This window comes from Apaloderma vittatum, unplaced genomic scaffold (genome assembly GCF_000703405.1).
Source record: "Apaloderma vittatum isolate BGI_N311 unplaced genomic scaffold, ASM70340v1 scaffold13480, whole genome shotgun sequence".
Classification (NCBI taxonomy): Eukaryota; Metazoa; Chordata; class Aves; order Trogoniformes; family Trogonidae; genus Apaloderma; species Apaloderma vittatum.
Genome location: NW_009695107.1, coordinates 5078 through 19485, shown reverse-complemented (window position 1 = coordinate 19485; position 14408 = coordinate 5078). Strand labels below are relative to the sequence as shown.

The 14408-nt window shown below is 42.0% G+C and overlaps 1 protein-coding gene across 1 annotated transcript in view; it reads right to left on the bottom strand.

Annotated features, from left to right (window-relative positions):
- The window catches only part of ROCK2 (Rho-associated, coiled-coil containing protein kinase 2), a 59465-nt gene extending 45306 nt beyond the window's left edge, over window positions 1-14159 (bottom strand). The window contains 3 exon segments of the mRNA XM_009870045.1: window positions 1600-1618; window positions 1620-1692; window positions 14084-14159. Of these exon segments, the coding sequence (XP_009868347.1) occupies window positions 1600-1618; window positions 1620-1657 (57 nt within the window). The 5' untranslated portion in view covers window positions 1658-1692; window positions 14084-14159.
- Window positions 14160-14408: the final 249 nt, after the last annotated feature.

The window sequence follows — 14408 nt, the reverse complement described above, 5'->3', positions numbered from 1 at the left end:
TTTAAAACAAATCATTTGACATGACTGTCAGTAAAAAGAGAAAGAGCAGACTGCTTCCCTGCACAGGTCCCGGCAGCAGCCCTTTTTCAAGCCAGTAAAGCCCTGCTGAAGGTTCTGGGTTTGTTTTTTATCTCCTGAATACATAAAAGCATATAAAGATACACATTAATTCTTTAAAGTCTTTTTCAAGAATGAGGATCTTTGGAAATACTCCTCTCCATATTTCAGAATTTTTTATGGATAAAAACAAAGTGCAAATGACCCAGAAAGACATAAGAAAGACAGGGCTAAATTCTCATGTTGCTACACTTTGATGAAGTAGCCTTAAAAAGAGACATAAATGAATAAAAATTGCTAATTAAATGTTGTTAACTGCCATGTGAAATACTTCTAAATTTGCAAATTACCCCTGAGTCACACAAATGGTCTTAGGCTAATCGCAAGGGTTTTCTCCAACCCATTTTGTCAATACTAATATATAAAATACAAATAAATTTATAAATGGATAGTCATTATATGCTGTGCACCTTCTATAAGCACTTTGGAACTAAGATTCTGCTACATTCCTGAACAAACCTACAAAATACCTTTGTATCTTTCAAAATTGCTTTACTTGACAAGACAATGTGATTTTGCCAGCTTCCTAGTGCAAAATTAGCACCGAACAGTAAAACCTCCGTTCTGTGCCAAAAGGCACAAGTCAAGAGGTGATTTTTGTTACCTTCTGGTAACAAAATAACAAGCTTCAACCGATGCAAATTAGTTGCTCCCCTTTCTGTTCACTTGCTTCACATCTCTGTTCCTCTAGAAATGCTTATGCAGAAAATTATCATGGATCAGGTGAAGCACAGCTGCCTGTTAGCTCACGGTAACTTACCCCTGGGGTCTGTATTCTCATGTTCTATTTGACACTTACATCCATAGCTTATTTCAGAAGTAACGTATTAATCCATCTTATGTGTAGGCTTATATTTTGGGGCTATTTATCACACAGCATGATGTGGAAGCCCAGAAAAAAAAAAATCTAAATGAAATGAAAAGCAGATTATGTATGACTAATACTAAGTTACTACTTATATTTTGATTACTTCTAAAGAAACCAATTTCTCTGCAACATAAATTTAAAAAGCAAATTCACTCTTACATTACATATTATAGAAGATACAGTGTTCAGTGGAGAATGTTAAGTCTTAAAAAATCTTGCATATCAGTTAAATACAATACAAGAACCACAATTATAAGAGCAAAACAATTTTTTTTTGTTGCACTGTTAACGTGTGTTTTCACAGAAAGGTTTCAGATACTATTACACAGCGATGCTTGTGGCCAAAAAAAAAAAAAAAACCAACTTAGAATTGCCATGAATTGCCTTTTCCATTTTGGTCAAAGGACAGCAAACTGTTTCCCACGTCCTCTCCTAACAATCCATCATGTTTTAAACTTGGTTGTACTGTTTACTACACATAGAAATAACGTCATGGCACAACGCGAATAACACTCGTTATAAGACTGCAATTTTGGATATAAAGCGTGCAAGACTGAGGAAGATTTTGGCTAGAGCTGTAAATGTGTTTAATCATTAAATCATTCCATTCTTACCAGTTGCACTTCTCCAAAAGCCTTTCACCTTAACAACATCATAGTCTTCAGCCTTCATTTGTAAAGCTCGGATTTTTTCCACAATCTTCTCATCTAAAACAAATCCAATAAAAATTGGGATAATCTATGTATTAACAGTACACAAGAACTTTCTCTAACATTTTTTGAGTCAAAATAGGCTATTTTTATTTAAATGTTTAGAGTCTTCTTGGTATTTCTTTAAATCTGCACTCATTATTAATTATTGTTTGGAAACCATTAATCGTCCACCTTTAGCCGTAACAGCTGAAATGTCTTTTGCTGACTCATTTCACACCTCTAATAATCATTCACAAGCTTACAGGAAGACTCTGGTAATGAAAAGAACCAGAGGCGCCTATCTTCAATTTCCAGACAATTATTCATGGCCACCTGCTGTGCTGCCAGGACCCACTGGCACTGCACCGATAAGGCAGCAGGGTCACGTATGCGGCACCCACAGAAGCCTGGCAGGTGCAACCTGCTCCTTCGCGCCCCAAGCAGCAACCAGTGAGCAACACGACTCGGCAACCTTCTTGTGCAGCTTCAGATCATGCAAGGCCATGACCAAATCTGCTCGTTCCATCCGAAATATTAATTCGAGTTCATGCACGTCTGTGTGACCACTGGCCATCTCAAAATGCTTTTCAGTGTCCGCTGCACGTGTAGTTCTATACTTTTGAAAATTAGGTCTACAACGCTCTGTTCAAGTGTCCTCTGTGCAATATTCTCCAGGTAAGCTCTGCCTTCCAGTGTTTTCCTGTTGGGAGTTATGGGAATCTGTAGGGGAAATCAGTGAAATTCTGTCCTCTGGCAAATTCTGAAACTATGCGAAGTCCTAGACTCTATAAATTTGTAAATGTAGCAGGCTAGTGAATGGACTCCTGGCTAAATGCATTTACAAAATTTACTCTCATCACAAAGGCAAAAGACAATAGGAGCAAAGAATGGAATCCATAAGACTGGAGGTAATCCTCCTGAAGTGCGACAAGCTGCAACACTGTCCCTATGAAGCTTAGCAGAAGAAGAAAACAAGTTGGCTGGAGCAAGAACTCTACCAGGGAAGAGCATGAAATTGCATGAGAAGCTGTGGATGCTTACACTCAGACAGGATTACAGGTGTACATTGTGAGATCCATATTTAGAATCAAAGACTGGAATTTGATCCCAAGAAAGGCACTGAAGGGGATCTCAGACTGGAGTAAGTGGAAAAGAAGGATCAGAGATACAGTTAATTCAGTATGACATTAAAGACGACATTGTCAGTGGAGAGTTAATGATTACAAACATCTAGTAAATAGTTGAACGACTCCTACATACTCATGAAGAACAACCTGGCAGGCTCCAGGCAATCCAGGAGATGTGTGACCATCAAGAATATTTCTTTTGACCCAGGTGAGCAACAACCCCAATCAGGGATGCACTCACATCCCTCACAAATACGAAAGAACTGGTCAGGGATGACAAAGTCTGTGGCAGCCTTGGCCAAAGCAACTGTGAGATGGTGGAATTTAAGGCTCTGAGAGAACCAAGGAATGAAAATACCAGATTTTGGACCTTAGCTTGTTCAGGGAACCCAGAGTTAGGTTCCCATGGTGAGCTGCTGTGGAGAGTAAAAGTGTGGGCTGATCTTCAAAGTCAACATGTTCCCAGCACACGAATAGTCTCTGTTCTAGTTAGCTAGAAATTGAGCACGGCAGGGACCTGGTCTGGCTGAATGGGCAACCTGTGCTGCAACTCAAGCACAAGAAGTGAAGAACTTCTGGGTGGCTGATCCCATGGAAGCAGGAATCGGCATTAATCTCCCAGGCATGCAAGGATGCAAATAGAAAAGTCAAGCTCAGCTGGAACTGAAACTCACCAGGGTTATGAAGGGAAACGAGAGCCTTTATGAATACACTGGCAATAAAAGAATAAGTCAAACGTGGTCGTAGAACCATAGAACAACTCAGGTTGGAAAGGACCCTTGGTGTCACTGAGTCCAACCATTAATCCTACACTACAAGTTCACCCCTAAACCATATCACCCAACACCCCATCTAAACGACACTTGAACACATCCAGGGATGGCGACTCAACCACCTCCCTAGGCAGTCTATTCCAGTGTCTGACCACTCTTTCTGTGAAGAATTTCTTCCTAATGTCCAGCCTAAACCTGCCCTGTTGCAACTTGAAACCATCCCCCCTGGTTCTGTCCCTAATTACCTGTGAGAAGAGACCAGCACCAACCTCTCTACAATGTCCTTTCAAGTAACTGTAGAGCATGATGAGATCCCCCCTCAGCCTCCTCTTTGTCCAACTGAACAGACCCAGCTCCCTCAATCGCTCCTCATAAGGCCTGTTCTCCAGGCCCTTCACCAGCTTTGTTGCCCTCCTCTGCACTCGCTCCAACGCCTCGAGATCTCTCCTATACTGAGGTGACCAAAACTGAACACAATGCTCAAGGTGCGGCCTCACCAGTGCTGAGTACAGAGGGACAATCACCTCCCTTCTGCTGGTCACAAAATTTCTAATACAAGCCAGGATGCCGTTGGCCTTCTTGGCCACCTGGGCACACTGCTGGCTCATATTCAGTCGGCTGTCAATTAGAACACCCAGGTCCTTTTCTGCCGTACAGCCTTCCAGCCACCCTTCCCCAAGGCTGTAGCGTTGCGTGGGGTTGCCGTGACCAAAATGCAGGATTCAGTGTGGTCCCAATGCTCTCAGTGGGGTAGGAGACCTAAGGCCAAAGGACATGGAGAAGATCAAGGTACTCGATGCCTTTTTTACCTCAGACTTCACTCAAGCTCTGAACACAAACCTCCCTGCTCCCCAAAGCTAACAGCAGTGAGGGGCGGTGAAGTACAGGAATTCAGAGTTAAGGCCCAATACAGCAAACCTGACATACGCAGGGCGCTAGACAACACAGGATCCATCCGAGTGTGCTGAAGGAGCCAGTCAACACCATCACCAGGCTGCTCTCTATCACCTTTCAGGGGTCATGGCAAATTGGGGAGGCTCCCAATGACTGGTAGAGGGCAAATGTCACGTCTGTGTGCTAGAAGGGCAACAAAGAGAATCGAGAAAGCTACAAGCTAGAACAGCAGCCTAACCTCGCTACACACAATGTTCGTGGCGCAAGTCCTTCTGGAATCCACTTCCAAGCACTTGATGGACAAGAGAGGCTGGGGACAGCCACAATGGATCTAAAAAGGACCTGACTGCCCTTCATGATAAGATGTCTCTCTTGGTGGACAAGAGAAGAGCAGTACAAACCTCCTCCCCCTGACTGTAGCATAACTTTCAATACAAAGTATCTTTGTAGCCAAACCAAGTTGACAGGGATTGAAAAGAGAAATTACACGATGGCTGGAAAACTTGCTGGAGTCATCATGGTCAGTGGTTCAAAGTTGGGCAAATGAGCTGAGGGGAACCTCACAAAGTTCAACAAAGGCAAATGCAGAGTCCTGTAGCTAAGAGCACCACCACACAACAGTACAGGGTGGCACTCACCAGCTAGAAGGCACCTTAAGACAACCTGAGAGCCCCAGTGGACAACAAGATGAACAAAGGGGAATGAGCAGCAAGCCTTTACACTGACTGCATATAAGGCAGTAATTTGAGGGAAGTGACTTTTCCCCCTCTGTCTGTCACTTTTAGGTCCACATCTGAGATCTAGGCTTAGTTTTGGGCTCCTCAGTGCAAGAAAAATATCAAAAATATTCCCTACCTTAATGGAAGGCTATCAAGATGCTTAGAGGGTGCAGCCACATGATGCTCATAGAGAAGCTGAGAGAACCGCAATTGTTCAGCTTACGGAAGTCTAAAAGGTTGGCCTCAACGTAAGTTAAAAAGAGGTTTTACTTCTAAGAGGTGCGAAGTGAAAGGAGAAGAGGCAACAGACAAGTTGGAACTCTCTAGAATTAAGGAATGGAGCAGACTGTCCAGTGGAACTGCAAAACCTCTGTCTTTGGAAATTTTCAAAATTAAACTGCACAAGGACCTAAGCAATGGGATCTAACATCAAAACAGGTTCGGCTTTGAGCAGAGAGCTGGTCCAATTAACCTCCAGAGGTCCTTCCCTAACCCATGGAACACAAAAATGTAACTAAAAATTTCTTCTTCTGAGGAAAAGATTAGGTGTGAGGGGGTAGAGGAGAGATTTAAAGGAATAAAAAAAAAGTTAATAATGAACAAGAGAGTCTGCTAGTGAAGTTGTAGGGACAGAAATAACTAAAATCTCGAAAGTAGACAAATCTGCTACACTCAGTGTACTAGTGAGACTGTGAAGTAATCCAGAGTGTGAACAGGAAAAGGAATTGAGAGAATTCTGAGGCTGTTTTCCATAGCAAATCATGAAAACTTAGACAGGAAGTGTAGGACAGCAACAGTGCTACATCCACACCAACTTTATTATTTCATTCATGATGTAAACTAATTTTGCAGTCTAAAAAGGGAAGATTGTGCTTGGAAACTTATTTAATCACAGATTAGAAGCTCTGGCACAAGACAAGGAGGACAAATGCAAATTCCGAGGAAGCAGCAGTAAAGAAGGAGTATCAGCAAATACTAAATCAGAGGGAATGCACAACTGCACGTTTGAACACAATGTTACATCTCATGAAGGAGAGGAAGTCACATGAATTTATAAATAAATTCATTTTCAAATGTTTCTGAGATGTTTCAAATGTTTTCAGATGTGTGAGTTGATATGGCAGGGATTTAAACTTGCTGAAAGAACAGGGTGTAGTTTTACATAGCTCCATTATTGGTCAGAAATTCACAGGAATATATCTGTGTTCAAAATGTAACATGGAAATTATAAACAGTATTCATACAGCTCCAGCAACACTGTTTAAGTATTAAACACTGCAGTTAAGCTCTAAAAAACCCCAAAGTATATAAAATAAGCCGATGAGACACCAGTGGAGGAGTTACCGGTTTTATCACCCCTGTGAAATGCTGAGAATGGAGAAATCCTACTTGCTCTACTAAAAGATGAACAGAACAGAACAGAATAGAATAGAATAGAATAGAATCAGAGATAGAATAGAATATTTCAGTTGGAAGAGATCTACAAGAATCACCTAGTCCAACTGCCCGACCAATTTAGGGCTGATGTAAAGTTAAAGCACGTTATTAAGGGCATCACTCAAATGCCTTTTAAATACTGACAGGTTAGTGGCATCAAACACCTCTCTAAGAAGCCTGTTCCAGTGTTTCACTGCCCTCTTGGTAAAGAAATGCTTCCCAATGTCCAGCGTAAACCTTTCCTGGCACTGCTTTGAACCATCCCCATGAGTGCTCTCACTGGATGCCAGGGAGAAGAGCTCAGCACCTCCTGCCCCACTTCCCCTCCTCAGAAAGGTACAGAGAGCAATAGGGTCGCTCCTCCTGACAACTTTAACCTTTAACTGAGATTTAATAATCTTAGTTAAAATTAATAATTTCCATCTAGGGGTGCAGGTTTTGTGGTTTTATCAGTTATACAGATGGATTGTCTATTTTGTCACAGAATTTACCAGATACGGAACAGATAATGAAAGCATTGAACTAACCTGAAACAAAAACCAGGCTCCAAGAAGGCAAGTTCAGAGAAATCCCAAAGGAACGTTGGCACTCTCTACAACTCATGACTCTCTACAACTACCTGAAAGGACATTGTGGAGAGGTTGGTGCTGGTCTCTTGTCTCAGGTAATTAGTGACAGAACTAGAGGGAATGGCTTCAAGCTTAAACAAGGTAGGTTCAGACTAGACACTAGGAAGAAGTTCTTCACGGAGAGTTGTGGGATATTGGAACAGGCTGCCCAGGGAGGTGGTTGAGTCGCCATCCCTGGATGTGTTTAAGCATCGCTTGGATGTGGTGTTGCGTGACGTGGTCTAGGGGTGAACTTGTAAGTAGGGTCAATGGTTGGACTCGATGATTCCAAGGGTCTTTTCCAACCTGGATGATTCTGTGATTCTGTAATTGTGACATGCTGGATCATATGATTTAGTTCATGTATTACATAACAACACCTAATTCAATACTATCCCTCTAGCAGAGGATGGAATTTTCAGAAGGTTTCACACAGATAAGTTTGTACATTTGTTGTATCTATATACAGACACCACAGATTGCATCTTACTGCCTCATGAATTTGCAACAGGAAGAAAACCCAGGAGAAGAAAAACGTTAGGTTTAAAGGAAAACATCAGATGGACTCCCCAGCCCCAGAATATGATGAAATCATATATAAAAAAATATTGTGACATTTGAGAAGAAGTCCTAAAAAGTGAGAATATCATCACCTATGACTCAAGTTTCTTCTTTAACACAGGAAGGAAGAGGAATGCTGGATAGCAAGAGTGTTTAAAGACAGCTTTTGATTTACTATCCGAAAATGACACTGTAACATTTAAACAAATGAAGCTTCACTTTCCAAAAGGGCAGAGTTTGGCTCAGTCACTGACAGCTGGCAGCAAGAATGTGGCAGAAGGTTACAAGTGCTTGCGCAAACAGAATAAATACCTGACTAGAAGAGTAAAGTGGGGGTGGGGAGGATGAGAAATAAGAGCTTTTCTGCTCTCTAAGGAGGGGGAAAAAAAAGTTCATATCCTTGTTATTTTCTTAAAAGTTAAAAAGAACATTTATCAGGCAGTTCTGGGGTGTACATATATGTGAGAAATAAAAATGCAACGGAGTGCAACTTTACCCCACAGACCAGACAAAGTCCCTCGATGAGGGCTGTTACGGAGTACATTAAGTCAAAAGTCGCTGCCCTAGGCAAAAGGCTGGCCAGAAGTTAAAATGAAATACAGCCAGGAAGTGCTGCAATCCCACACCCGCCCAAAACCAAACAAAAAAGCACAACAGAAAGGCTGAAGTAATTAGGGGTGCATACATAATATCTGGTCAAAGGTGTGTGAGGAACAAGAAGCTGCTGGAGACCTTGCAGAAGCAGCAGAAACTAGGAAGCGTACCTTCAGGCAGGCTAGCACCTCCTCCTGCAGAGAAAAGAAAGTGGGACACAAGAAGTACTCTGTCTTGCATAGACGCAAGGAGGAGAAGGGAGGGAAACAGAAAGCAGCAGTCGTCTGACCCGCAGAGGACACGTCCTGACTTAACAAAAGTCAGCTTGATGGCAGGACTGAATTGCTTTGCACCTTCCAAGTACCCAAATGGAAAAGTGGTTAATAACACCGACATGTAACTTGTTTATACATCTAAGACATTCTTTCTTAAACACTGTGGCTCTAATTCATGCTCTGCTTGGGAAAAGTTGCTTATTTGATACCTCTCCCACCACTGCTCTTACCAGAACAATATCATTAAGAGCAGAACCGCAGCCCAGCCTGCCAAGGCGACTGCAAAGACCTGGCAAGGACTGCCCTTAATGAAGTCAAGAGAAAACCAGCACGGCAATTAGTAAATTCACTCAATGGAAGTGCTACAGTGCACTAAATTTCTAAGGTTCTCCTTGGCACCGGACATTTCCCTTGTGTCACTGACGGGAAGTAAGGAGCACAGAGAGTCAGTCGCGACAGGCACTGACAGCACAGCAGGTAACACGTTTCTGTCGGGGACTGCACGGCTGGCACATGGCTCAGCAACTTCAGGAGACAAAACAAACCTAACGGAAGGAACCAGGTCTGTTACTTTTGCAAGAAGTCAGTCTTAACAGATAAAACTAGTGTCTGCCTGCAGAGGAAAATGGCAAAAGCAACTTCCCCTGGAGTTTATTCAGTGGGTTAAAAAAGCCGCTACCTGAGTGACACACCTGTACTAGAAGTTCCTTCTACCGCAAATACATCCACTGCCATTACACTCTAGAAGTCTGCCAAGCTCCAAAACATAAACAAATCATTTTAACAATAGAAGTTTCCCATTTTTGAGTGTTTTTTGTTTTGCTGGATAATGCACAGAAAGTCACTGATCCATTTAGGAAGTCAAGGTTTCTGGATTGTACTGCACCTGTGGATGGACCAACTCGCTGTGTGGCTGCTTGGACTTCCTCAAAATCCATTCTTCATGCCCTCCTATTCCTGAAGATAAGACTATAAATGATTACAGACATTTAAGGGGGCTGGTTAGCTCAGTCAGTTGAGTGTGGCGCTAACAACACCGAATACGCGGTTTCGATTCCTGTTTGGTCCCCATGTGTTTCCTGATCTAGTCGAGAGGTGGCGTCCCTGGTGACAGGGAGGCTGGATTAAAATGATCTCTAAGGTCCCTTCCAGCTTAGGCCATTCTATGATTCTATGAACTGTTACTTAAAACTGTTGCTTAATTACTCAACTTTCTGTTCCCAGAAGTTAAATCAGCTAACAGGCTACGTAGTACCTGCACTGGAGCTCACCAAAAAAGGCACAAGACACTAAGACATGATTCAACACTTGGCAAATCTCAGATGGCTGAAAAAATGACCTGGAAGAATTTACTCAACCTGTTGTCATAGTCTAGATGACAGAAAAGGAAAAGACCAGGAAAGATTTGTTAAACCAAGCTCATACTGGAAAGCTCAAGCTTCTTTCCTAATCTAAACAAGCTAGTTTTTGCTCTCAGAGCACTAAGAGATTCCTCTCATTGTTTGGGGAATTAAATACTACGTTATGCTTTCCTGTCCGGCGCATGCTCCGAAAATCCAGCAATTTAGCCAGAATCCAAACAGCTGACTAAAGCAATACAGAAGACTGAAAAGGAATGCTTGTATTACAGGAGACACTTCTGTGCATCTAACAATAAATGCGTACCTTACTTTGTCTCAGTGCCTTAGAGGAAGTGGTAAGAAATTAGAATGGTAAAAGAAAGCAGGTAATGAAAAAATTTCTTGCTATATTGAACACGTGAAGAGGCTGCTTCTGCAAAGTGGTCACAGAACCAGGATATACCCAACTCCTATAGTACTGGCAAGTAAGAAATTGTAGCTTTGTGAAATGAGTTAAAACATTTGAGTTTCAGCTTGAAACAACGAGTTGAGCTGAATATCAACTGATGTCTCAGCTGAGACACAAGTTATTTCATTTTTAAATTGAAATAAACTATTAAGAAAACATTAACCTCATTGGTAATGACTTGCAATAGGTCTGAAGTAGGGTGTATTCAAACCCCTGGGAAAAATAAAATTCCTTCTCAAAGTGTTATTGTGGCAGCATTAAGTGATTAAATTGACTGAAAGGGTGATGACTATTGCTGCGTTTTCCACAATTTTTGGAAGGTTTGTGTAAGAGGGATTAAAACGATCGTAAGCAATCACTCTGCCTCAGCCGCTTCACTTTGCACCGCAGAGCGCTACCTCCCACGCCGGCCCCGCCACCTCCCCGCGGTTGCCTCAGGACACCTCCAGGAGGGACAAGGCGCCAAGCTCCTGGCACAGAGCGCTCAGCAGAGTCTGTCAGAACCTTTTGACAGTAATTCTCATTTAGGCTTTTGCTACAGAGCTCTTCAGATGCCGAGAAAAAACGGAAGAGACAAGAACTCGCTGTTCCCTAACCTAAGAGAGTAACCGCTTGCTGGTCCATAAATTCTTCATACAATTCCCAGCTCTTCTTCCGAGCCCAAGGTAGCGAGAAGCTTCAGCAAGCACGTGTAAGCTCTTCCTTTCCACTGGTACTTGCTACCCTCAGAACACTTTCCAAAAGGACGCCAGCTATGGGTTCAGCACTTTAAAAAACATAAAACAGCAATGCCAATACCAACCCACGCTGGTTTTTTCTTGCACCCGAGCAGCTCCCTTTGCGCTGGCACGAGTATCAGCAAAGCAAAATGAAAATCAGAAATTGGTCTTTGCTTATCTTTGGAACTGACTAATTTTAACAAAAACCAACCAACCACCCAGCTCTTTCCAGTAATTCTGTTCAGCTCTCCAGTCTGGTTTGTAACAAACCACAGAAATACCTGTGTCGGAACAGACTCTGAAACAAATCACTGTTACAGGACTGATTCTTTCAGCTGCAGTGCCAAAATATTGCCAGCATCAAGGTTTACAAAATTCTCATTTCAGAAGGATGTTTAAAGAAAAAAAGACTCATAAATTACAGAAGATAGGCAGCACTATTTTTCATTCTCTTCCAGGCAGTATGGAAACAGGAGAATCTTAAGAGACGCACAGCTTCACAGTGTGTGAGCAAAAAATAGTCAGCTCTTGATGCTTTTTTTTTTTGAAGTTCAACAGATAAGGATGAAGTGCACACCAGAAAACTTTTAACTAGCTACCACAAATTTTTTTGTAACATATCTCAGTATTTTCTTTAACTAATAACTGGCTGTTTAAACTCTAAACTGTCAGATGATTTTTTTTTTTTTAAAAAAAGGCAGTAATAAATTGTGAACAAAAGTATATTTTTGAGTTTCGGCCGCTGCTGGCAGCCTGCAGGCTCTGTCAGATGCTTAATAATATTTACTACAACAATGGGAGAGTACCTAGGGTAGGAGCAACAGACTTCAGAAAAGGGAAGACAAATAGCAAGAAATCAGGGGCTGCAGAAAAAAAACAACAAAAAAGCTCATTCGAAGATTAAACTGTCCGAAGGTTAAAAATAGTTATTTTTAATTGGCAGAAGATACTGGTCTCCTGATTAGAAAAAGGTTTCCAATTTTGTCCAACTGCAAAAATAGTATTGTAATGTAAAACGAATCTGAACGGCTCATAAACACAATTTACTTCATTTTTTATACTTGCTGTAGACTGAGCTTTTCCCCCCCATCACAGATACAATGCACATTTGCAGGTAACAAAATTACTGAAAATGCATTCCTGACCCTTTCATAAATGACTGCGAGAATTCCTTTGAAGTCAGAAAAACCCCAAGGTGTGCCTCTCCTTCCTAATCTGTCCTTTCTTATCTATTCAGTGAATTCTCCAAATGAGACTTTACTGGCAACTGCGAAGTTGTACGTCCAGCTATGGGGCTCTGCTAGCCCTATGGTGGGGCACTGAATTCCAAACATGAGAACTCCCCAAAAATGACTACACCAGCCAGTTTACCTCAGGGGCATGAAAGTATATTAACAGCAGCCTCAGAGCAATGGAGGGCAGACACACATAGCTCTTAGCAGCAAGGATTCAAGAGAGGAGCTGCTGATAAAAGTGCACCAGGAGTAACCCCATATGCAATAGAAAAGTTGAGGGGTTTTTTAAAAAAAATACATATCTCAAAGTAAGCTCACTACAAAACACAGTTGTTCAAAGGACGCTTACTCATCGCAACTTACATTTTAAAGCAAATAATCTACTATTTTTACCAGCAAAAAAAAAAACCTGTTTATATGCATGGTGAGAAAATACTTTAAAAGGACAAAAATACTGCTACTCTGATGTAACAGTCTTCATTTTCACATGCTCAATCAACTCCAAGATTCTGTCTACAATTAATTGCTGGTGGAAAGCAGGAAGACCATGAGCCAGCAATGTGCCCTCGTGGCCAAGAAGGCCAATGGCATCCTGGGGTGGATTAGAAGGGGAGTAGCTAGTGGGTCGAGAGAGGTCCTCCTGCCCCTCTGCTCTGCCCTGGTGAGGCCACATCTGGAATATTGTGTCCAGTTCTGGGCCCCTCAGCTCAAGAGAGACAGGGAACTGCTGAGAGAGTCCAGTCCAGAGCCACAAAGATGGTGAAGGGAGTGGAACATCTCCCTTACGAGGAAAGGCTGAAGGAGCTGGGTCTCTTTAGCTTGGAGAAGAGGAGGCTGAGGGGTGAACTCATTAATGTTTATAAATATGTCAAGGGGGAGTGTCAGGAGAACAGAGCCAGGCTCTTCTCAGTGATGTCCAATGACAGGACAAGGGGCAATGGGTACAAGCTGGAGCATAGGAGGTTCCACAAAAACATTAGGGAAACTTTTTCCCTGTGAGGGTGACAAAGCCCTGGCACAGGCTGCCCAGGGAGGTTGTGGAGTCTCCTTCTCTGGAGACATTCAAAACCCACCTGGATGTGTTCCTGTGTGACCTACTGTAGGTGATCCTGCTCTGGCAGGGGGGCTGGACTAGATGATCTCTAGAGGTCCCTTCCAATCCCAGCATTCTGTGATTCCAGGAGAATAATCACAAATGTTTATATGAAGATTCAAAAACGCACCAGCAGATTTTAAGGTACAATAACCTAGTTTTAAAACTCAATAGAATGTTTCTCTGTTGGATTAAATAAGACCATATGTACAATGTTGACATTGTGAGGAATTAATTCCTAAAGAATAATAACTGGAGCATGCTTTGCAAATTATGTCACTGTGCACATTTAAGATAAAAAAATAACATTAAAGGATTTTCCCAAATGCAGTTGGAAAAATTACGATCTACCGCTGGTATTTTCCATCATATTTTCAGCAGCACGACGACTCCTCAAAATGAAACTTCTTTGTAATACATGGTTCTCCAAAGTCTTCTGAATATGGAAGCTCAGACTTACAAAAGTCAATAAAATGAAAATCAGCAATGCATTTCTGACCACTCAGCTTCTTATGGCTAAGAACTCAACAATGTCATTGTTTAAGGGCCACATGCAACTTACATCTATTTAAGAAATTATCGATGTTCTTGTTCTTCCTCAGCGCTGGATAATCCAGATCAAGGACCAACGAATTCAAGCCATCCTGAAATAAAAATAAAAATAAATTCAGTTCTAAAATCTTAATTGACAACTTTGTTTAAACTATCACACTGAGACTGATTATATGTTATTCCAGCTCTGGGGACACCAGAATAAGTAAGGGATGGACCTGCTTGAGTAAGTCCAGATGAGGGACATGAAGTTGATCAGGGAGTTGGAGCACCTGCCCTACAAGGACACGCTGAGAGAGTTGGGGCTGTTCAGCCTGGAGAAGAGAATGTGCTGG